This window comes from Bufo gargarizans, chromosome 3 (genome assembly GCF_014858855.1).
Source record: "Bufo gargarizans isolate SCDJY-AF-19 chromosome 3, ASM1485885v1, whole genome shotgun sequence".
Classification (NCBI taxonomy): domain Eukaryota; kingdom Metazoa; phylum Chordata; class Amphibia; order Anura; family Bufonidae; genus Bufo; species Bufo gargarizans.
The window spans coordinates 580,619,887-580,645,734 of record NC_058082.1 but is presented as its reverse complement, the minus strand read 5'-3'; the positions used below and the strand labels follow the sequence as shown (position 1 = coordinate 580,645,734).

The window sequence follows — 25,848 nt, the reverse complement described above, 5'->3', positions numbered from 1 at the left end:
ATAAGGAATTATGAATCACCTGGCCATCGCAGGCGCAAACCAGATACATATTTGTGTCACGGTGGCCACGAGGTACGGTCCCATGGTCTTTGTTTACTCGTACCCAGTCGGGGTAGGGAGATACCCATATCTCCCCATAGAAGCCACCTACCGGTACCAGGTTTGGGCTCTACTTGTAGCTGGAACCCAGGCAGGTCCATTAGTCCCAGAACCATCTCCCTGTGACCCTCTGGTCTGGAGCTATGACCCCTAAAGGGTTTTGTGGGTCATTCACCGTCAGCCCAGAAGAGGGGGAGTTGACCCCTCCCTGAGGCAGGGAGGGGATGGACCAGCTACAGGTTAAAAGCCTGGTGCCAGCAAGTAGGCGGCGTCTTTTCTCTGAAGAGGGGTCACATCCTACACATGTGTTTAGAGGGACCCAGGAAATAGCAGGAGATCACAGCCCCTCGTGTGGCCTCCGGTTCAGGACATCCCAAGGAACTTTCATCATACTTGGTAACTGACTTTTACACTGCTTAACCCCGTCGTAACCATATACCCTGTAATCTGTAACCTCAGACCACTGTATATATATTGTCTGTGTATAGTGTGTTATATCTAGTGTGCTCTTATAGCGATTAAATCTATAATTTAATCTTGTGCTATCTTGTATCTCGATCACGAATCCCCACGTCCGTGTTTTGGCCTAGTTATAAGCTACCGCGGGTTGGTTTCTCACCCTATATAATCCTGTTAGCGGACCGGGCCTATATCAAACGAGAAACTGGTGGCAGTTACCCAGGCTGAGTGTGGGCTGTTTTCACTGTGGCAGTGAAAAGGCTCTCTCAGCTTGTTGCCTCTCTGTGTCCGCGTGGACAGGAGGTGTGTGTGTAAACTATACCAGCCTGACCTTACGTGCTCCTCTGGAGGGCGTAACTTCACGTTTTTGGTAAACCCCGTGATCATACCAGGTCTCGTGAGCTCGACGTGGTTGACGTCAGCGGACACGAGGGGTGGTATTCATCACACGCTCGCTCAGCCGATCATTGGCCCTTCGGAAAAGCACCGATCATCTAACAAATGAGCAAATGCTCGTTTGTCTGGGGATTTGATCTTTTTGTTGCAGGAGGAAAGCATTGCTCGACGGCTGTTAACAGGGGATGTGGGGTTAGACTGAGAAACTGTATGCAAACTGTCTGGGGACAAATGATCATACGAACCATCATTCATCCCCCTTGCAGTTTGCATAAGCACGTGCAAATTCCCTTTTAAATGAGCATCTATCGGTACTTGTGTCCCTGCATCTGGACGTGTAAAGGGACCTTAAAGGCCTAAAATTGTGTTAAAGTGGGGAAGGCGTTTTTGAAATGTAGCTGAATCCAGCCTGGAAATTTGCTTGTATTTGAGTCTTATTTCTTCATGATCTAGTCTTGCATGTCTTGTTTTTTTAATCAACAGTGCCACCAGCTTGCCTCCCAGTGCCACCAGATTCCCCCTCAGTGCCACCAGCTTGCTTCCCAGTGCCACCAGCAGTGCCACCAGATTCCCCCTCAGTGCCACCAGATTCCCCCTCAGTGCCACCAGATTCCCCCCTCAGTGCCACCAGATTCCCCCTCAGTGCCACCAGATTCCCCCTCAGTGCCACCAGATTCCCCCTCAGTGCCACCAGATTCCCCCATAGTGCCATCCGCTGCCCCCACCAGTGCCATCCGCTGCCCCCACCAGTGCCATCCGCTGCCCCCACCAGTGCCATCCGCTGCCCCCACCAGTGCCACCATCTCCCTCTCCTAGTCATGTCCCCAGCGCCAGGGAGATAAAATCCGTACCTCTCCTGTAGGGGCGCCGCTTCACAGCTTCTCCGTTTTGTTCTCCGGGCGCTGCACTGTCGTCCTGACGTCACACAGCGTCGGGTCATAGGCGGGTGACCACGGAGCGGTGAGTAACAGCAAGCACTTTGCTCCTGCTCCGTGGTCACATGACACAAACGAATCCTCGATGCTAAAAATTTGCATCAAGGATTATTTTTGTGTCGAATTACTCGAGTAATCGTCTCAGCCCTACTTTACATGTTGACCCAAACATCATTTCTTCACTTCCAGCCTCGGGAACGTCTTTGCCCGTGTTCTGTGCTGCGCTCTGTGACACTTTCACTTACTAATGCACTGACATTGCACACAGCTGCTGTGGGATGCAGCGATTTATAACGGCTATGGATGATCTATGCGCTACAGCAAGAAAGAAATCGGCTGCACCCACTGCTGGGTACTTACAGGGAAATGATCACTTTTGACAGTGTTTTTAACTCCCCCTTCCCCTTTAATTTAATTTTATTTTTTTAAACAAAACCCAAAACACAGATTTAAAGAGGTTTTCCCATCTCAGACATTGATGGCATATTTCTAGGATGTTAGATAGGTGCAGGTCCTGCCATCTCCAGAATAGGACCCCATAAGTAAACAGAGAGCACGGCACACGCGAGGCCAACCTTCATTCCTTGCTATGGGAGTTCAAAAGCACTGGCTCTATTTCTGTCAGTGGACATTTCACCCCATCAGGAATTTTTATCCTGTTTTCCAGTACAAGACGCAGCTAATTAAATAGTGGCATCAAAAAAATACAACTTGTCCTGCAAAAAAGATTAAGCCCCCAATTTTCTTGGAATGTGAGGAGGAAAAAAAAAAATGAAAATGGGCCCAGTCATTAAGGGGTTAAGCTTTATCTTGGGCATCGCACTCATCCAACCAGAATCCTGCTCTGTACTGATGAGGGGCAAGCACCCTGAAAGAACTATCTATGGATTGTCTGTTCTCCCTTGTCATCTACCAAGCCTTGTTAAAACGTTTTTGAGCCACTTCCAGATGAAGGCGCTAGCGAGATGGTTCTCTTTCACTGAGGGATACCTTTTTGCACAGTGATGGGTGGGAAAGGGCCATTTCTTCTACTTGCATAGAAGTCAGGGGTCCAAAATGTAGTAAAAGCCAAATGCAATAGTAAAGAATAAGGCTGGAGATTTCTACAAGTAACCGTCCCTGGTGTCTTTGCAGGCGTTGTCTCATCACATTAGTTTCTTTTAGGTTTGCCGTAAATGTTTTATTCCAAACTATAATAGAGACTATTGTTTCCTCAGGTACAAGTTGCTAATGCTGGAAGAAAAGGCAGCACAACACCCCCAGGGAATGGTAACCTTACACAGGTTTGTATTCATCTAAATCTACATAAATATATTAGGGAAAGGGCAAACTTCGCACATGTGAGTACAGAGAGCATACATTTTGCTGAGCTGCTGGGTAGGAACTAGTTTCTCATTATATCTCCCCCATAGAAGACACATGGAGACAGCAGAGCCTGCTTCCTGTCTCTCGCCCATTCATAATTACTCAGAAGCACCATATGGGACATTATAGAGAAGTACTGAACGGTATAGATGTGAATAAAGCACTTGTAGTGAGATATAACTCTTACCATTAGCTGCTCAATTTTCTGAATCATGTCTGCCTGTTTGTTTCTCTTGGAACTTCCTCCCTTCTCCGTAAATTTCTATAATATGATGTAATCTGATCCTTCAGAGAGCAGGCAGTCTGTCCTGATTTTAACCTTAACTTAGATTTCTCATACGTTTTAGAGAAAGTTAGTGTAGAAAAAGTGGGGGGAGCACACTGCTGATAACTAGAGAGCAAGGCATTTTTCTCTGATAAGATATATTGCAAAGTTTCTTATATTCATCTGTACTATTGATCTATGCAAAGTTGTGTGAAATGACAGTGGCCATATCAGTACTGTGTAGTCACATCCCCTAAGTATCCCCCTCTAGTTGTCAGGCAGCTCTTCTTTACCATCCAGTTCCTATTAGAGTATTTTAGACAATGCAGCAATGACTTGAAGGTGATGGCAAGTAAGGAAACTTGTTAGTAAGGAAATCGCACTTTCCTTTTTTGCCGTAATGAATCCAGATGCGCTATTCCTACAGCTGGGGGCCTCCGTTGATTATTAGGATAGGGGCCGTTTTCTCTGTTTGAAAGTAGCAGCAGACAGTGAGAGTAGTAGTCATTGTAGAGTTAATTCTATTTACTCAGATGTAGTACCAGGCACAGCCATTCCTAAATGTACACTGCAGGGAACATGGCACTCTCTGGAGCACTGTGGCCCTATTGGTCAGATGATCGATTAATAACCTGGCGGTTTTCTGGTGTCCCTGGTATGATGACCACCTTCTGCTGACTCTTCACATTACCATTCTGCTGCTGCTGCATCTCATCTACACCATATTTTTTTGGGACAGAATCTCATCAGGCTTGCAGACTAATGGCGTATCCATCATCTAATTTTTCAGATTTGGTGAGTTTGTGGATCTCAGTGAAGGTCCCCATATTCCCAGGACCAGCTTTTGTTTGCAGTATGAGGTGACTGCACAGCACCCCCTGTCCACCATTTCCTCAGAGTATGTAAGACGCTTCCAGGGTCTCTCCTTGCCCAGACACTTAAAGGTAAGATTATTTGCGTAGGTCACAGGTTATCGCATGATTCACATGGAGTTGTTCATGTAAACTGAGAGACAGCAGAGTATAGCGCATGGCCATCTTCGTCTATCCCATGAGCTTTGAATGTACGACCATGCACTTGCTCGACCACTCATTTAAACTAGAGGCAAGAGACCTTGTTTTGCTGAATGGTGGGGATCACAGCATTTGGAACCCACTTCAATTTTGGTCCTAACTGTGGTAAGAACAGCAGCTCTGGAGCACAAAATTCTGTTCTAACAAGTAAAATCCTCTACATACAGTGCCTTGTAATCACCCCCCTTGACTTTTTCCGTATTTTGTTAAATGACAGCCTTAAGTTCAATGTTTTGTTAATCTAAATCTTATGTGATGGATCAGAACACAATAGTCTAAGTTGGTGAAGTGAAATAAGAAATATATATAAGTAAAACTATTGTTTAGAAATAGAAAACAGAAAATTGGCATATGCATATGTATTCACCCCCTTAGTTAGGAAGGCCATTAAAAGCTCTGGTGCAATCAATTGCCTTCCATAGTCACATAATTAGTGAAATGATGTCACCTGTGTGCAATCTAAGTGTCACATGATCTGTCATTACATATACACACCTTTTTTGAAAGGCCCCAGAAGCTGCAACACCTAAGTAAGAGGCATCACTAACCAAACACTGCCATGAAGACCAAGGAACTCTCCAAACAAGTAAGGGACAATGATGTTGAGAAGTACAAGTCAGGGTTAGGTTATAATAAAATATCCAAATCTTTGATGATCCCCAGGAGCACCATCAAATCTATCATAACCAAATGGTTCTTTCCATTTGCAAACCTGCCAAGAGACGGCCGCCCACCAGAACTCATGGACCGGGCAAGGAGGGCAGTAATCAGAGAGGCAGCACAGAGACCTAAGGTAACCCTGGAGGAGCTGCAGAGTTCCACAGCAGAGACTGGAGTATCTCTACATAGGACGACAATAATCCGTATGCTCCATAGAGTTGGGCTTTATGGCAGAGTGGCCAGAAGAAAGCCATTACTTTCAGCTAAAAATAAAAAGGCACAGGGCTTTTTTTCTCAGAGAAAAGGGGGTGGAACTCCCCCCTGGCCACGCCCCTACCCACCCCTAGGAACGCCCCCTAAAACCGCCCCTTTAGAGAACCCCCGCTCCTCTTGTGTAAACCCCACTCCTCAGGGGTATGGAGATTTCACGGTCTTTGTACTTGTGAAATCTCCATCTCGCCATGTGCAGGGAGGATAATAACTTAAAGTAGAAAGACCGTGAAATCTCCATACCCCTGAGGGCGCATGCGCGGTTGGGTGAACGTGCTGTGTTCCTGCGCGTAGGGGCGTGCGAACTGGAAGTCACGTGGCGGGGGTAGGAAAATTTTATAGTTCGGTTATAGCTTGGCCCCATATTTCCCTCAAGTAGTGTGCCTGCCTTGCCTGCCAGTGACACTAGTTGCCAGTTGCCACACATGGCCGGCACAGCCGGGCCCCATCCTAAGTTCCCCCCGGCTGTGCCGGCCATGTGTGGACTAGGGCACTGGCAGGCAGTGGCACACTACTTGGGGGAAGGATGGGGCCCGGCTACTCCGGCCATGTCTGAACTAGGGCAGTGGCACAAGGGGGGCCCGCCACCCCAAGTAGTGTGCCAGTGCCACTGCCTGCCTTGCCTAGTGCCACCATGCCAGTGACGGTCGTGACAGCCAGGCTGCCAGTGCCCGCGGCGGCCGCCGCCCTAGTCCACACATGGGCAGCGCAGCCTGGCCTGGCCCCTTCCTTCCATGTTCCTGTTCCCCTAATTGGCCAATTCAATCTTTTTTTAATTTAAAAATGAAATAAATGAAAAATTATTTTTCCTTTTCTTGCCTGGTGCCACTCTGCCTCCTGCTTGTGCAGACACCCCACGACACTAAACTGCCGGGTCCCGGGTCTGGGGCCGCAGACAGGCTGCAATGGAGTCGGGCGGGGTTTGCGGCCACTGTAGAATCGGCGTCTCCTCGGCTCTCTCACTCTCTCCGCCGCTGTCAGTGGTGGGCGGGAGCCGGAGGTGCCAGAGGCTGCAGGGACTGAGAGGTGAGCAATCATGATAAACTGTCTAAGTAAGCAGCGGGCCGGCTGGGCCCAGTAACTAATGGGTGGCGGAACGCCGTTCCGCCAGAAAAAAAGCCCTGAAAGGGCACGTTGTGAGTTTACGAAAAGGCATGTGGGAGACTCCCAAAATGTATGGAGGAAGGTGCTCCGGTCTGATGAGACTAAAATTTAACTTTTCGGCCAAAATGACCCCAAACACACTGCTAAAGCAACACTTGACTGGTTTAAGGGGAAAAATGTAAATGTGTTGGAATGGCCGAGTCACAGCCCAGATCTCAATCCAATAGAAAATCTGTGGTCAGACTTAAAGGGAACCTGTCACCGGTATTTTGTGTATAGAGCTGAGGACATGGGTTGCTAGATGGCCGCTAGCACATCTGCAATACTCAGTCCCCATAGCTCTGTGTGCTTTTATTGTTTAAAAAAACGATTTGATGCATATGCAAATTAACCTGAGATGAGTCCTGTCCCTGACTCATCTCACGTACAGGACTCATCTCAGGTTAATTTGCATATGTATCAAATCAGTTTTTTTTTACACAATAAAAGCACACAGAGCTATGGGGACTGGGTATTGCAGATGTGCTAGCGGTGATCTAGCAACCCATGTCCTCAGCTCTATACACAAATCCCGGTGACAGGTTCCCTTTAAAGTTCCCAAGCACAAACCATCCAACTTGAAGGAGCTGGAGCAGTTTTGCAAGAAGGAATGGGCAAAAATCCCAGTGTAAGATGTGGCAAGCTCATAGAGACTTATCCAAAGCGACTTGGAGCTGTGATTACCGCAAAAGGCGGCTCTACAAAATATTGACGTTAGGGGGGGTGAATAATTATGCACATTGACCTTTTCTGGTATTTTGTCCTAATTGTTGTTTGCTTCACAATAAAAAAACATCTTCAAAGTTGTGGGCATGTTCTGTAAATTAAATGATGCAAATCCTCAAACAATCCATGTTAATTCCAGGTTGTGAGGCACCAAAATGCAAAAAAAAGTTAAGGGGGGTGAATACTTTTGCAGGACACTGTACATTTAAGTTGTTTGCGTGGGAAGATATTTTAATTGCAAACCTTGACTTCATCTTCTAGACTGTGAGTATTTGGCTTGTACTATGTAATATACTTTTTATGTTTTCATTTTTGGTTTGCGCTCTTGCTGTTCAGTACTATTCCAATCAGCCTTGTATTGTGTGGACCGCGGCGCCTGCCGACCTTCCTTTATATTAGCATAACTACACAGGACATTTGTTTACGAGCTGTTCACGTATCCCCGAGTGCTGCGGATTTACTTCTGAGTGTTAAATAAAAATTGCTGTTGTCCACGAGTCAATAATTGCGCAGTTGGTTTTCTTGCTTTTTTTCTTTTTAACTTTTTTTTTAAATTGTAAATAATGTACAAGAGGCTGTGACTTGTTAAACTGTGTCCAGAAGGTGAGAGGCGATTCTGCTCCCCAGCCTTTGTGGGAACCCGCTGAGCAGGCGGCTGGTTGTGGAGGAAAGGAGGGAATGTTCGGTGTTGAGCGCGGTGGAGAAGCGTATGGGGGCAATAAAAGCTGCGGGAGGATAACTGTAATATATTTATGGGAACCAGACGAAAGGCGTGTGGACATCTCACAGGCAATAGTTATAAGGGTGGGGTCTGTAGACCAACAGAAAGGTAGCATATTGGAGAATATGCCATATATATGTATATATAATATATACACACACACAACATCTCATAAGACGAACTGTATTATAAGACGCACCTATATATATATATATATATATATATATATATATATTTTTTTAGAACACCTCCTTTCAGGCCACTAATCTTCATCAGATCCCCAGTCTTCATCAGACCCCATATCAGACTTCAGATCAGACCCCCATATTGGACCTCAGATCAGTCCCCTATATTGGATCCCCTATATGACACCCTCATAAGACCCCCATCAGGGCTCAGATTAGAGCCACAGATCAGACCCCCATCAGAGATGAAATAAATAAACTGACCTTTCCTGCTGCGCTGCCACTCTGCAGATCCTGCACTCGCCACTCCCTGGTCGTCTTCCCGGCCTGGGCTGCGAGTACAGTGTCGGGTCATAGTGTTCGTACCATTTCCTTAGGCTGCACGCACAGGCCGGAGGAGACCAGGGAGCGGTAAATGCCGACAGCGCTATCAGCACTACATTCACTGCCCTCCGAGCCTCCTGCAGACTAGTGAGAGATTTCATAATGGAAGAGCTCAATAGTATTCACTTTATAAGATGCACTGACATTTTTCACCCATTTTCATTGGAAAAAAGTGTCTTATAAAGCGAAAAATATGATCTATAAAAAAAAAATCTATATATATTTATATGTAATATCTTTAGGGGCTAGCTACAATATAGGGAATGCATCGCCACATCTATAAGAGTACACTTGCAGTAGCACAGCAGACTACTTTCACAGCATGCAAAGCTATACTGACACATACTGGCCACGCTGAGGTCAACATGGCTCATTGCTGTGTGTATCAGCAGCTTTCGTGGTACATACGGCAAGCAATGTGAATGTATCAGAGTGCCTTGTAAGACATACTGTACCTAGGGCTTGTTTTACTTTTGAGGTTTTTCTCACGGCTCCCTTAAAGGGGTTGTGTCACAAAACGGATTCTACATATTTCAAACCAGCAGCTGGATCTGAATACTTTTGTAATCGCATGTAATTAAAACTTTATTATAGTCAGTGAGTTATTTAATAAAAGGTTTCTGTATAGCGCCACCTGCTGTTTGTTCTTTTCCTTATTTTTTATTTTTTTTTGTCCATCTCACCGAGCTGGTCGCACATGCTCAGTTTAAATCTTCTGCCACCAGCCATACGTTCTGTTAGGAGCTGTGGCAGTTACAGTGAGAGAGCTGCAGCAGAAAGGACACACTCCCTGCCAGGCTGAAAATAATCTAGCCGAGGATCAATAGGTCAGTGGTCCGCATTTTTCAGCCAATTATAGGACATACGGATGCAGAAAGTCCATTCTGCAAAAAAATCTAATGTGTCTGTATACTGCGGACCACGGACCCATTGAAGTCTGTCTGTTCCCCAAAAAGAAATATGCAGACAGTAGAGATGAGCGAACTTCTGTTTTAAGTTCGGCGTCTAAAGTTCGGGGGCGGGTTACCGGAGAATCCCGATCTGGAACCGGATATGGATTCCGACTTCCGTTGTGGTCCGTGGTAGCGGAATCAATAATGGCCGATTATTGATTCCGCTACCACGGACCACAACGGAAGTCGGAATCCATATCCGGTTCCAGATTGGGATTCTCCGCTAACCCGCCCCCGAACTTTAGACGCCGAACTTAAAACAGAAGTTCGCTCATCTCTAGCAGACAGCACATGGACCACATCCGTATTTTACGTGTCCTTGAATTGTGGACTGGAAAACGGATATTGTTGTTGTGCGCATGAGGCCTTATATAAGGGTCTGAGAAAGCACATCTGTGTAAGGGGCCCATTCAGACAGCCGTAGTGCTTTGCGGATCCGCAAAACAGAGATACCGGCCATGTGCGTTCTGCAATTTGCGGACTGCACATGGCAGCAACCATAATAGAAAATGCCTATTCTTGTCTGCAGACAAGAATAGGACATGTTCTATCTTTTCCGTGGAGTCGCGGAACGGAACCACGGATGCAGACCGCACGCAGTTTGCTGTCCGCATGTTTTGCGGCCCCATTGAAATGAATTTGTCCGCACGCGAGCCGCAAAACTGCGAAACCGATGCAGACTTATTCACAGAGCCGTCTGAATGAGCCCTTATAGTGCATTGTGCTCTGGCTCGAATTGATGATGTCAGGACTAATTGTCGCATTCTCGCTGCAGGCTCATCACACCGTGTGGAACAAATTACGGACGAGAGCACAGAAACCGGTAAGATGACGCAACTGGCAATGAAATCCTTCTAAAATACAACCGAAGCTGTGACATGTTTGTTGTGCCAGGATTAATGAAACCCTCTAATGAAATAAACTACCGTAGAGAGAAATTAGATTGGGGGGAAAAAAAAGGGCGCCGTAAAACGGCCTGCCGGATTGCACGGCTTTTTAGTGCGGTTTGTTATAGGCAGCGCAGACTGCAGCAGAATAATTCCTCCCGTTTATCGCCCATGGCATGTAAAATGAGACAGTTTGTAGTAAAGCAACATATAAAATCGCTTCTGCTACCAAAAATAACAGGAGCCGAAATGCAGGAGATGTTTATTCCCGGCAACAAAATTCTGCTTTCATTTCCTTCCCTTTTTAATATTGGAGACATTTGTATTGTACCCGTGACCTATAAGTGGCATCGCTCGGCATTACTCACATATATGGATTGGATCCGCACTCCTGTGTATCGGTGGCGCTAAAAAGTGTCTGGTGAGGAGTTCGCTTTAAATCGAAGCTCGTGATTTGGAGTCAATTTAAAGATGACCTGTCCTCCTCCTGACATGTGTGCTGTAGTAAATACTTGGGTTCCCCACCGAGTAACAATCCTGGAACAGCAGTTTGTACAATTCTGCATTGTGCCTTTCCTCCGTTATTCCTTCTGGAAAATGACAAGTGAGCATTACGCTTCGTTTGAAGTTGGGCTGTCCCTAAAAACCCCGATGAGGTCCGTACTGATAGTGTCAGTGTCTAGGTGTACTCCCCACTGACGAGAGGAATGATGGTGCCCAGTTGTCTATTTATTCATTCATGTCCAGTAGGTATAACAGAGGAACAGAGTTCTAAGAAATAGGGACCCAGCATTGATCTTCTGTGGGGGATAACTCCTACATGTTAGAAGAGTTAACAAGTCCACTTTAAACAATTACCTAATGCAACAATTACCTAATGCTCCGGGCCTCTATGAACTGTAGCTGCGATCTGCGGTAGTTAACCCCTCAGGTGCCTGGGGGGGCTTGGGTATTAAGCATTGGTGGCGCAGTGCGCCCCCCCTCCCCCCCAGTATTAAGCATTGGTGGCGCAGTGTGCCCCCCCCCCCAGTATTAAGCATTGGTGGCGCAGTGCGCCTCCCCCCCAAGCCCCCCCAGTATTAAGCATTGGTGGCGCAGTGCGCCTCCCCCCCAAGCCCCCCCCAGTATTAAGCATTGGTGGCGCAGTGCGCCCCCTCCCCCCCAGTATTAAGCATTGGTGGCGCAGTGCGCCCCCTCCCCCCCAGTATTAAGCATTGGTGGCGCAGTGCGCCCCCCCTCCCTCCCAGTATTAAGCATTGGTGGCGCAGTGCGCCTCCCCCCCAAGCCCCCTCAGTATTAAGCATTGGTGGCGCAGTGCGCCCCCCCCCCCACCCCAGTATTAAAAACATTGGTGGCGCAGTGCAGTGTAATGCTCGGGCTCCGATCGGTTACCATGGCAGCCAGGACGCTATTGAAGCCCTGGCTGCCATGGTAAGCTCCATGCTGCTGTGTGCACAAAGCACACAGCAGCAGGGACAGTGTGAGCTCCTATTCACCCTGATAGAGATCTATCAGGGTGAATAGGACAAGGGTTCCCTAAGGGGGCTAAAAGTTAGTAAAAAAAATAAAAAGTTACAAAAATAAAAATAAAACACCAAAATATTAAGTATAAATGAAAAAGAAAGAGATTTACCCAAAAAAATACACATTAACAATAAACATTAATTTTCAGCAGATTTGTGGGAATTTTTTATTTTTTTTCAAAAATGAAAATTCCCAGAATATCGGTATAAATTATCGGCTATCGGCCTGAAAGTTCTCAAATTATCGGTATCGGCCCTAAAAAATCAATATCGGTTGGCAGATTGACTGGGTCAATTAAAGAAAGTGACCCAGCTTTTTGCTAAGAGAATCAGTCACTTATTTATGTTGCCCTTAGTTAGGACACCATAAAACTGGTGACAGGTTCCCTTTTAAGTATATTGGGGGTGGGGTGGGTGCTCAACTGCCACTATGATTAGATCTGCCTTTAAACATGTACTTGGTGGGAGCTTTGCTGCCAGGACACCGCCCAACCATGAACAGGCGGTGTCGTCTTGTCCTCATGCGCGGCAGAGCGGAGGCTGCTGGGTCTCACTCACTGGCATAAGAGAGTGCAGCAGGATTAACCCTTTAACGGCAGGCTGTCAACCCCCACCCCTTTATTTAATGCCACTGAATATGATTCATGACAATAAATAACACCCAGAGCTTTTCTTTACATGTTCCTTATATTTTTAGGTCCCTTGACATTTATATATGTTTTATGTGCATCATTTTTCTCATGGTGACTATTAAGGACCTTTATTATTCCTGCTAGAAGTTATAGTAAATTACTAGCATATTGCAATGCAGGTCTGGATGGGTATTGTCAGTTGGGGATGTGTCCTTGCACATTCTGACACTATCCAATCAGCGTGGTCAGCGCTAGACTATGCAGGGACACGCCCCACAATTAATAACACCCACCTGGACCTTCACTGCAAACTGCTAGTAATTCACTCATAAAATTTAGCAGGAATATTAAAGGAACGGCACAACATAGAGCCATAAGAACAGATGCTCCAGAATTGTTATTACATGGGGGAAGCAAGAAGTTACTAAACCTGACATGTCAGGAGGGGGGACAGCTCCTCTTTAACCGTATGTTGTCACACTTGACAAGCTGTCGTGGAGGAACATTCTTCTCTATGATCCGTGTAGGTAAATACTGAAGACCTCATCGTTGGGGAACGTGGGTCATACCGCATGTTTTTTGATACTGGCCTTAGAGGTGCTGGACTTTGATGTAACTCGTTGTGTAGCTGGGTACTTAGCTGAAGAACGGTAAGGTTAGATGAGTGGAGATTATAGACACTTCCAACTTCAGGTTTTGGGCAAGTTTTTCTAGTTCTTTCCATCAGAAGTTAGTCTCTGTTCCATATTACAAAGCTCCAGAGAACCGTGGACATAGTGTTCCCTCTGTGGCCACAGGAGAAGTTCTTGGCGAGTTTGTAAGAGATATTACTTATCTGCAACAAAACGGTGCAATAAAAAAAAAAAAAAAAAATCTGAGTGACGAGAAGAGATCTCAGTAAGGTGATAGAACAGGACGTTCTCTGTTATTACAATGGCCCCTTGTTGGTTCTGGAGTGCCCCCATAACATGCTGGGGTTTGGGGAGGTTCACATCCGTCGCCCTTGCCTTGCAGACTTGTCAGCAGATTAGAAGCTGCACTTTTTGGTGGCCTGTAGTCTGTCAGTAGGCTTTCCAACACAGGCTGCCCTAAAATAAGGCGCTGTTTGCTGACCGGTCTGGAAGGCAGCCACTAGACATTTAAACCCCCATGTAGCCACAAGCAGCAAAGGGCCCATGTGCGAGAGCAGTACATTTACTACTTGAATTCTAGCCACTGATTTGACGACATTGAGGTGGTAGCCATATCTCACCTCATTGATGGTTCTCCAGACAGTACCGCACTGTTGTGTCAATCCACCAGTAATAGGGAGACATTGATGGATGTGAGCGTCGTCCCTTTTGTGGTGAATTTTGTGACAACTTAACTGACAGTAACCCACACTTTAAAGGGTTGTCCCGTCTGGACATGTCCGATAGGGCAGGGTCCCAAAGGTAGACCTGCACCTATCTCAGGGCCCTGTTTTGTGCTGATGGGAATGGAGAGGCGGCAGTGCATGTGCGTCTCTTGCCATTCATTCCTATAGCACTTCCAAAAAATAGCAGAGCAAGTTCCCCATTCTTGAGATAGGTCCCACCTCTGGTACCCACTCCTGTCGGACATTTATGGTATGTCCTGTGGATACACAATATATTTGTCCAGACAACTCCTTTAACTTGTGTGTGATGTAATCATAATATGTTACCTGGCTGAATCCCTTCCTTGTAATGTCACCGCAGCTTACCTGGCTGAATCTCCCCTTTGTGATGTCATAGCAGCTCACATGACTGAATTCCCCCTTGTGATGTCACAAGAGTTCACATGAATGAATCCAACCTTATGATGTCACCGCAGCTCACATGACTGAAGCCCTTCTTTGTAATGTTACGGCAGCTTGCATGACTAAATCCCCCCTTGTGATGTCACCGCAGCTCACATGACTGAATCCCCCCTTGTGATGTCACAGTATCATGACTGGCAGAAACACAGACAAAAGAGGCCCCATTTGATTTCCACCTACTAATCTGATTATGGTGGGTGCTGTAGACCAACTCATTCATGGGTCTCCAGAAAGACCGTCACTGCCTTCCCAATATACCAGTAACTGTGAGACATAGGTGGAAATGAGCACAGACCCTTTTATGTGGTAACGCTGGGCCCCCTTGTCTGTAGGCCCCTGTGCTGCTGCACAGATTGCACATATGGCACATCTGCCCCGGGACAGCAGTTAATTCTAGTGCACACAAATCACTTTCACATGAACATAAAGATGGCGTTTGGTTGCTGTGGATTCAACCTCCTCTTCCTGTCCCCACCCATTGTAATACAGTAAGCGGACTGTTTCTGGACTCCGCATCAGTAGTGGTAGATTCATTCTTGCACAACCTCATTCGAGAACACCCTCTAGATATAGGATCTAATACTGGACGGTTCCAGAAGTGTATGATCAGATCTAGTCCATTTCTGGGATATTTTTGATGCTGATATTCTCCAAGACTGGGTACACCTTTTAATATGGCCAGGCAAGGTGTAGGGATATTAAAAAAAAAAAAAAAAGCCCCCTTGTGACAGATCTCGCACCTCGCAGCCCCGTGTGAAGTCAACTATGTCGAGCCCACGAGTTACGGTTTCGTCACTGGTTTGTCCACGGTCCCTCCAAACACATTACTTGATTTGACCCCCTTCAGACGCTGGCCTGTGGCCTGCATTGTCCTTTTCACCTGTAGTCGGTCACTCCCCTCCCTTCCTTGTCCTGGTAGCCAAAGACCCACAAAACCCATTATGGCCCATAGCTCCAGACAGGAAGGTCACAGGCAGATGGTTCTGGGACAAACGGATCCACCTGGGTTCCGGCTACAGGTGAAGACCAAACATGGCGCTATTATTAGTTTCTGCTGGGAGATCTGTCTCTTCCCTTCCTGGCACCCGACCCCCAAACTACGATCAGGGGCTTGTCCGTCTTGGCCCAGAGTTGCAGATAAGTAACTGGTTTATTCCTGTGATTGACGGGCAATTCATAATTCCTTATGAACCCCCGGTTCTATGATGTCTGATGGATTCTTTTGTTCTGATGACCAACTCGGCCCCCCACCAGCATTCATCCTGCCAGAGAAGTTGAGTTGCTAGTGTGGTGTGAGTGAGGTGTGAACTGTAAACATGTGGCCGCCCTATGAAGCAGGGCCCTCCCCTGTGGAGCTTGATTTCCTCTGCGCACTCCTGGAGCAAAAGACAGAAATGAAATCATAACTCCACATTCCTCACACTCCGTTGCCACCAGCACTCCAGTTCCATTGCTGAGCTTCCTGCTCCTCCACTTCCCCGTTCCCAGCTGGATCGGGAGTGTGACAGGCCGCTGCCAATCAGTGGCCTCAGCAGTTAGGAGTGCAGTCACATATCCGCTGATACCATTGAATGGTCGGCAGTGGATGCCAGAACTGTAAGAGAAGGGAACTTGTCGCTGGAACTGGAGCGCCGGTGACAGGTGAGTTTTTTTTCATCCCATCGGCAATGGTAAAAGAGGTTTCCGCTCTCTGGGAACTCCTGTAAAGGGACCATACTGAAAAATATCAAACTTCTTCCAAGAATTAATTCCTTCTCTTTAATTTTAAATTGTTTAAAGGGGTTGTCCCACAAAAAATATTCTACAGTTTCAAAACCAGCACCTAGATCTGAATACTTTTGTAATTGCAATAACTAAAATCTTAGCATAGCCACTAGTTATTCATTAAAATGTATCTGTATAGTGCCATTTGTTGGGCTGGTTCTAGCTTTGTTAGAAAGAGATTGTCATGGACTGTATGATTTATTTATTTTTTACATTAGTCATGGTATTAACCCCGTTAATGTTTCGGGTTTTTGAATCCTGCAACTTTATTAACCTCTCCTCGACAGCCAGCGTGCTCCACAGCTTTACTGTCCACCGTTCTAGTAATGTGATGCATCGATATTGAGTGACACTTAATATAATGGATTGCTGTGACCCGGGTAAGCACTCAGCAGCTAAATGTCCCTTCACAGCCATGCAGCCGGGCTCTTTATAATCTGTGCATGACACATATCAATGAAGGACAATGAGGATTTTCAGTTTCTGCTTACTCGAGCCATCTCAATGATCCGCTCCGATATTTTCTCAGGTTTGTTGACGTTGCGCTTAAGACTGAAGAGTCTGGGAACAATAGCTGGAGGCAGAAATCCTATTGACAAGGAAGAGCCTGTCTGAATTTTACTGTGTCTGTAAACAAGACTTGATTGAGGCGAGCGCGACCGGCCAGGGACCATCAGATGTACATTCACTGAGTCTACAAAACCATTTCTTATTCCTAGTCACCCGACATTAGATTTCACAATTTCTATATGTATTTGCATTATTATCATGTTACCTTGGATCATTGTATCATCACATAGATTCTACTTTCTATTCCTAAACCATCTGTAATATAATTAATAATGTGCAAAATGACACGTGTGCCAGTGCCCACATAAATCCTTAGTAATACTCTTTATTTATATAGTGCCAACATATTCCACAGCGCTTTACAATCAGAGGGCTCTTGTACAGACAGAATCATACATTACACAGCCAAAAACAAGACCACAATTAAAGTAAGAGGACTAAGGGCCCTGTTCACGAGAGCTTAAAGGGATTCTGTCACCAAGTTTTGGGCTATAGAGATGCAGACATGCACGGCTAGATCGCCGCTAGCATGTCTGCAATATTCCTGTCCTATAGGGCTGTGTGCTTTTATTTTCTTTAAAAAAGTATTTTAGAGATATGTAAATTAGTCTTGTAGGTGCCCAAGGGGCTATACGAACCTTCCTGGTGCCCAGCACCGCCTATGTCCTCCGAATATCCTCCTTTCATCACCGACAGATTGCCGTAATCTTGCGATGCGCAAGCTCGCACATGTGCAGTGCCGGTATAGTGTTCCTTTCCTGTGCTGGCATCAGCCTCGGAAAGAACTGCGCATGTGCGAGCTCGCGGCAATCTATCGTGTATGAATCCTCTGGTGTATGAATAGACGTTCAGCACTCCTGTAGCATCACTGGAGAAAGCGAGTTTGAGGTGTGTGGCAGGGTTGCTTTCTTTTCTGTTGGGAGGTTATGAGTGTAGGGGGTGCTACTTCATCGTGGGTGCTTTTAAGGCTGTCATGGTAGTGTTTTGCAGAACAATGAGGATTGTGGAATGTCTGTAAGCTTCTGAGGGTTAATGACATTTAGATTTCAGTGTGCTGAGATGGATGAGAATTTGTGTTAGTGAAGTAGAGAAGGTTATGAACGGAGAGCCGGAGAGAAGAGCTAGTAAAGTCAGAAACCAAGCAGATGCAGAAGAGGACCAAGTCAAGTGTATTACTGTCTTTATTCATCTGAGAATTAGAAAGGTATGAAAGTCCAAAAGAGGAGGTTAGAGTTAGAAGCTGGGAGGCAGATGAGGAGATAGGGCTGTCTATGAGGATGTTAAAGTTGCCCAAAATACCAGTTGGTAATTCTGAGGACAGCCAATGTGAAAGCCAGGCAGAGAGGTTATCCAGGAACTGAGTGGGTGAGCCTGATGATCAGTGTGCAACCACTACTCTAAGGGAGAGAGAGGATGGAATAACCTGAGCGTGTGGACCTCAAAAGATGGGAATGAGAATGATGGTACTGGGGGAATGACCTGGAATGTGCATTGTGGGGAAAGAGGTATGCCATCTCCACCACTACATCTGTTCTAAGGTCTGGGAGTATGAGAAAAGTAGCAGGGAATGCGGTGTCCGATTGCTGAATCCAAGTTTTGGTGAGAGCCAGCAGAATAAGAGATTTGGAAAGAAAAATGTCATGAATGTAGGGGAGGTTGTTGCACATTGACCTTGGATCCCAGAGCGCAAAGCCAAAAAAGACGTATAACACATGAAGAGATTTGCAGGGTTTCTTCGTGAGATGGGGAACAAGGTAAAATTAGCAGAAGCAGGTGGACCAGGGTTAGGCGAAGGATTCCCTGAAGTTAAAAGCAAAGGTATAGCTAGAAACAGCAAATAGTTCAGTGATTTGTAAGAGGTTTTTTTGTGCTGCACACTGGGACAAGATTGGTTAGGCTCATTCAGGAAGGTGAATAGTGCATGTTAGCTGTACTTGGGTGAGAGAAGGAGAGAGATTGATGTGGAGATAAGGCAATGGAGGGGTAACAGTGTGGTGAGTGTGGAGGAAAGGAGCACATAATAAAATGGATATGGATACAATAAACAGGATCAGTGAAGTCTAAGCAGATGCATTTGAGTATCTCTTATGGCTTACTTGTCTCCTGCCCTGTCTAACTGTAAGACACTTTGAAAAAACTTCACCTAAGTTGACTGCTGCCCTTGTGCCAGCCCCAGCACTCATTTTGCCCCTACATTTATAGGGAAGTATGTGTTTGTATCTCTGGCTAATTAAGCTTGTTTACTCTATTAACAAGCTGACTTTAACACCTGAGAGGGAAATGCTATGTCGAGATAAACCTATTGGCCTAGTTGGATCATGAAAGTCACTAATGATCAAACAATTTGAGCAAAGTTGCAGAGATGAGATCTGCTCAGAGTCAGACAGTCAAATGTACCGTGAATGAGTGTTTTAATATGCAACAGTAGCAGCAGATGTACAGCAAGCAGTGGGTTAATAGAATTGAAGATGAATATGTACCTGTACGAAGAGAAGATAAATGGCTGTTAGAGCCATGCTATGTTTAACTGTTTGCCGCTACGACACTTTGCAGCAAACAGGGCTCATTCACATGTCCGTATCAATTTTTGCGGCCCACGAATTGCAGATCCGCAAAACATGAATACCGGCCATGTGTGTGCCACATTTTGCGGATTGGATCTTCTTTCTAATGTGTAGAAATGCATATTCTTGTCTGCAATTACAGATAAGAATAGGATATTTTCTATCTTTTTTGCTGCGCCACGGACTGGAAGTATGGATGTGGACAGTACAGGGTATACTGTCCGCATCTTTTGCTGCCCCATTGAATGAGTTTGCATCCATTCTGCAGATGTGGACAGTAATATATGGTCGTGTGAATGGGACCTAAGATGACTACTGCCCTCGTGCCAGTAGGCCAGCCAGGAAGAGAAAGAAGGAACAAAGAGGCATATGATACTACCTAACATTGCAGACTTACCCTTTACTGTCTGTAGGAAACTGACTGACAACCCATATGCTCACCTGCTTCCCAGCAAAATATAGTTCCAGTGTTGACCAGCAGATGGTGCTGTTGGATCTTTTTTATTTTTTTCTCCAGAACCCACTATAGCCATCTATGGGCTGTATTTGGTATTACAGTAATGTTGAAATGTTGCTTCATTGGTCCTAGGGGTATTTCTTCGGAGGGTTATATAATGGACAATTGGTTGCAAAGGAAAAAGTTTACAACCTGTAGAAGCCACTGATGGTGATCACAAAATGCTATGTTGGGCATGTTTACAGCAACCATAGGCTACATGTAAAGGTGCTTAAAGGGGTTCTCTGGGAATTAAAAATAAGAAAATACTTAAATATTAGTTTATTATAAATATATTCCCAAATACCTTTTATTAGTTATAATGGCTCGCTTTGTCTAGGGAGCAATTATTAGTGGAAATAAAATGGCTGCCGTCCTATTCACTCCTGTTCACTTCTACTAGTCAGGGATTATGATTCTGAATACAGTCTAATAAGATCTTCACCTGAATCTCTGTAGTAATGGGGTTCACGAGGAGACATGAAGTACAGAGAAGAAGTGGTGGTGTAGATAATGAGCAGCAGCTCTTGTATGCAGTCTCCATTACCACAGTCTGTCCTGTCCATCCTCTCTGTACTTCATATCTCCTCATGAACTCCATTCCTACAGAGATACAGCTGAATATCTTATCATCTGTTTAGGATCATAACCCCTGACATGTAGGAGAGGAGGCCGAGGCAGCTCTTTAGCTCAGTGTTGTGAAGTAACTTGTCCTACTTTGTGATTAGGTCAGGTTTTGCGTGTAGCAATAGGACGGCAGCCATCTTATTTCGCCTAATGATTGCTCCCCAAATAAAAGGAGCCATTATAACTAATGAAAGATATTTGGGATTATATTTATAATTAATTTTTAAGTATTTAAATTTTGTTAATTCCTGGAGAACCCCTTTAACAGACCAGAAATCACAGTATTGACAGGTTATATATGCAGAATACAGTCTTAGAGATCCTTAGACCGATTTAAGATACCATATTTTTTGGACTAAGATGCACCTAGAATTTAGAGGTGGAAAATAAGTAAAATGTTTTTCATCAGACCTCAGATCAGACCCCCAAATCAGTCCCCCTTTCTTCATTAGACCTTAGATCAGACCCCCATTCTTAATCAGACCTCAGAACAGACCCCAAAATCAGACCTCCCAGCTCAATCAGCCTCAGATCAGACCCTCCAACCCCCATCAGCCTCAGATCGGATCCCCATCACATCAGACATTTTAAATAAATAAACTTGCCTCGCTTGCCCTGGACGGTGCTGCCACTCACTCACTGCTCTCTGGACGACCACGCTGCGCTGTGACCTGATGTCGCACAGCATGAGGTCATAGTGCGGGCCTACATGCACTACGTCCTGACGCTGTACATGGTAAAGACACAGGGCAGAGTTGGTCCCGGAAGAAGACCAGGGAGGGTGAGTACTGCACAGCACTTCCCTCACGACTCCCCGTGGCTCCCACATGCTGATGATCGCTTCCATAATGGAAGGAGTCATTAGCATTCGGACTATAAGACGCACTGACACTTTCCCCTCACTTTTGGGGAAAAGAGTGTGTCTTCTAGTCCAAGAATATGGTAAATACGCCAGTGGGATGAGAGGAAAATCGGTCTGAACTCCAGGTGGCGTCTCTAGGCAAGCCTTTGGCTCTGCAAATTTTGCTTTACGTCACGGTCTATAATCTTATGCCAGAGGCTGCCATGTACTGGAAGTTGAGTTTGTATCTGCTGAGATGCATGACACGCAGGCCTGACAAGCACATCATTTACCATCTAAAGAGGAAACATTCAGAGCAAGCAGTATTGTAATTGCGCTGGCGACCGGGGTGTTAAGAAGAACATCGCCATGTGTGCCAATTTTCGTCACATTTAACTGAATGTCAGTCTCTTGTGTCCCCCTCCGCTACCATACAAATTCCTTGGCAGGAAGCTTGATCATATAGTTCATGGGGTGAATATATAATTACAACTTTATCATTGCACTTGCTGATGTATGCTTACAATTATATTTCCTTCCCACAGGTCTCCGAGAAGCAGAATCAAGAGCCGGAGCCAGAAGCTGCTGTATAATTCAGATAACACATTGTTCTGTTTTTTTCCCCTTTTTTTTTATTTTTGTTAACCCTCAAATAAACCGCTTCCCTCTTAAGATTCTTGTTTGATTATGTTAAATAGTATTAGTGGTGGGCTGTGGCTTCCCTGCCATGGAGATAAGCCATGCAGCTGCCATGGGGCACTTTGGGGAGGGGGCCTGCACTGAACTGCTTTCCAACACATAGTTGTACCATTACACCAGGGGTGGCCAACCTTAGACATAAAGAGCCAGAAAAAAAAAACGTATGACTGCCAGGAGCCACAAGCTTTACATTTACACAAATATGCGTGGACACGACAGTATTACTGCAGTTGAGTTTTCAAACATTTTATGGAACATTTGGCCCATACACCGCGCAACAATGATTTTGATGCTGAGAGAAAAACATGTGATTTGTACTAAAATGAGTGCACTGATTCCAAATATGAACTCGGAATTTGGCTGATCGCATACATGTGCCGCGGGTCTCTGCTATTTAAAATAGCAGAGACCCGGCGGCTATGGCGCCCGCTGCACGTGCGAGCGGGCGCCTTGTTTGGGGACCGGAGGCCCTTAAAAGGTTGTTATACATGCAAAGCCTATTCAGTTATAATATTAATGCACTACATTGGAGATTTTCCAATGGACATGTCCAGACCTGTCCGTAAGTATATAAGGCAAGCTGGACAGATTTTGATAAAGTGATCTGTTATAGTGCTATCCGTTTTGAAACTTAAGATGGATAAACGCAAATGTTTTAACGATCCAGACAATTTCTGCTACATATGTGGCAAATACACTACTTATGATCAGCGCAAGAATCTGACAAAGCGAGTGCGTCTTGCTTACAAATATTACTAAAATTGGAGATCAAGATGAAAGCTGGGCATGGCTTTTGCAGTGCCTATGGTTTGGTTTGCAGTGCCTATTCCAGTATTTGAAGGAGAAGTTTAGAACACCAGAAGGCCGGAATTTTTATTGGCTCCGAAATCAACAAACTAATGCATGATGACACATTCAGAACAAAACTCAACCCTCTGGAACTTGCAGCTTGGGATGCATTTGTTCTAGTAGTGGCGAACTTCCTTGGAAACAGACGAGCTGCAAACTATGCTGAATTAGTAGACAACATGCTTACAGCATATGAACAACTTGGCTGCCGAATGTCATTGAAAGTGCATTTCTTACATTCCCATCTTGACTTTTTTTTCACCCAATTTGGGATACGTAAGTGACGAACATGGAGAGCGGTTCCATAAAGATATTTCTACAATGAAGAACAGGTATCAAGGCCGCTGGAATCCCAACATGATGGGGACTACTGCTGGTTTTTGCAAAGAGAAAATATGACCGTTCACAAACGCAAAAGCAGATGCCTGAAGAACTTTTAACAGTACTGGGCCTTGCTCAAGTAAGACTTTTAAACTGAAAAACAAGACTTTTTGAAATTTTGTTATTCCATTACATTTTCATACACTGTTTGATGTAGATCAGGTAATTGTTGGAGTGAAACTCGTTCTGTTCAAAATTATTCAATGCTTTCCAAGTGCTTAAAGGGAACCTGTCACCTGGATTTTGCCTATAGAGCTGCGGACATGTGCTGCTAGATCGCCGCTAGCGCGTCCGCAATATCCAGTCCCCATAGATGTGAGTGCTTTTATTTAGGCAAAAACACGATTTTATATATATGTAAATACGGCAAGTAAAGAGCCCAAGGGGCTGTTACTAACGTTTCCGGAGCCAAGCCACACCCACTGTGAAGGAGCCCAGCACCGCCCCCGCATCCTCCGAACCTCCTCCTTGCTCCCCAAGGTCACCAAATTAGAGCGCCGTAATCACGCGCATGTGCGAGTACGTGGCATGTCAGTGCCGGAATAGTGTTTTTTCCCTGTGCTGGCATCAGCCTCAGGGAACGAACTGCGCATGCGCTAGCTGCGAGATTACGGCGCTCTAACTTTGTGACGTCCGGGAGCAAGGAGGAGATTCGGAGGTGCTGGGCTCCAGAAACCTTAGTAACAGCCCCTTGGGCTCCTTACTTGCCTCATTTACACACATATATATATATATATATATATATATATATATATATAATTTTTTTTTTTTTGCCTAAATAAAAGCACACAGAGCTATGGAGAATGGATATTGTGGATGTGCTAGCGGCCATCTAGCAGCGCATGTACGCAGCTCTATACACAAAATCCAGGTGACAGAATCCCTTTAATTCATTTAGACATACTTATGCATAGCTAAATTTCGTAACGTGTTACACCAATTCTGACTTCGGATTTGTAATCCGCACACTCGATTTAGTATAGAACAAATGGTTTTTGCCCAGTAGCAGACACATTTTTTATTTATTTTTTTTGCGTGGTGAGAACAGTCCTATCCTATTTATTGGGGGGGGGACAAGGTGACTAAAGAATCTTGAATTGCTCGGTTTTTATTTTTTTTTCTGTTACGGCGTTCACCGCATAGGAGATATTTTTTAATATTTTTTACTTTTTTGGGGGTGGTGATACCTAATATGTTTTATATACCGTATTTTATATGTAAAATTGGGAAAGGGGGTGATTTAAGCTTTTTAATATTTTGATGTTTTTGTTTTACCGTAATTTTATTTTTTATTTTTTTACTTTTTATTTAATAACCATTCCCCCCCCCCCCCTTAGCGGCTAGAACCTGGGATCTTTTCATCCCTTGTCCTATTCACCCCCAATAGAGCTCTATCAGGGTGAATAGGACTTCACACACTCACTGCTGCCCTGTGCATAGTGCACACAGCAGCAGCTTCAGCAGCGTCCTGGCTGCCATGGCTCAGATCGGAAGCTGCCAAAGTGATACATGATGGGGTTAATGTAAGGCACAGGTCAAACTGATAACCCCCATGTGCCTCATAATAACCCAATCAAGTATCCATATCCTTGCATTATGGGCAACATGGGGTTAATGCATGAGCTACATACATGAACAGTCACTCATTAATAAGTGGCCTGTATTTTGTAACTCGCATTAACCCCGTGTTGCCCATTATGTGTGAAAGTACTTTGGGGGTCACTTACTATTAATGTGAGGCACATGGGGTCCAGTCCAAAAGCATGTGCCCAGCCTGACATTAAAAATAAATAACCCCCATCTGGCAGTGGCAAGATTAGGGTTAATGAGTCACATTAACTCCAATCTTACTGGCTGCCTGATACATATGTTTTTTACCTGCCTTTATTTTGAGACAGGCTAATACTCTTGCACTATGTGGTACCTGCTATGCTGGCTGCTCCGGGGCCCGGGCTGACGCTGGGGAGGACACAAGACATCTCAGGAGGAGGAGGAGGAAGCTGCCGCTGCTGCTGTTCACAGAGCTCACTAGCTCAGACGGTGCAGCAGTTTATTCCCTCCCCTGTCCCTCCTCCTGCTAACCGCACATTCATTGGTGGCAGTGGTGCGGGCAGCTTCAGAGCCCGCTCATTTCACTGCTTTCAGTGGCATCCGCGTCATAGGAGGGAGGGACTCTTTCCCTCTGTCCCTTCCTCCTTCTCCACTGTCTGGCCGGAGAGAACATATCGCGCGCCGAGCGCGGCACACGCCATGTTCTCTTGTAAGAGGAGATACTAGGCAGGGCCGGTGCTACCATAACGCAGACCAAGCGGCCGCCTTAGGGCGCACCCTGGGGGAGGGCGGAAAAATGTGACATGGAGGGGGAGAAATATGACATGGGGGTCTGATGGCTGACATTGGGGGCTGATGGCTGGGGGATGATGTCTGACATGGGGCTGTGAGCTGAGGTCTGATTAACATTGGGGGTCTGATTGCTGGTCTGACCTATTATCGCAATAACGCGAATCCAGACCGGACTGCTCCCCTGCGAGCCACAAATGAAGTTGCAAGGAGCCACATGAG

At 45.5% G+C, this 25,848-nt stretch overlaps 1 protein-coding gene across 2 annotated transcripts in view; it reads left to right on the top strand.

Moving 5' to 3' along the window:
• Positions 1–22,029, top strand: part of MRPL39 (mitochondrial ribosomal protein L39) — a 110,423-nt gene extending 88,394 nt beyond the window's left edge. For both annotated transcript variants that reach the window (XM_044284332.1, XM_044284331.1), the window contains 4 exons: positions 3,107–3,172; positions 4,310–4,463; positions 10,410–10,457; positions 21,903–22,029. In XM_044284332.1, coding sequence (XP_044140267.1) covers positions 3,107–3,172; positions 4,310–4,463; positions 10,410–10,457; positions 21,903–21,950 — 316 coding nt within the window. In that variant the 3' untranslated portion in view covers positions 21,951–22,029. The remainder of the gene's footprint in view (positions 1–3,106; positions 3,173–4,309; positions 4,464–10,409; positions 10,458–21,902) is intronic.
• Positions 22,030–25,848: the final 3,819 nt, after the last annotated feature.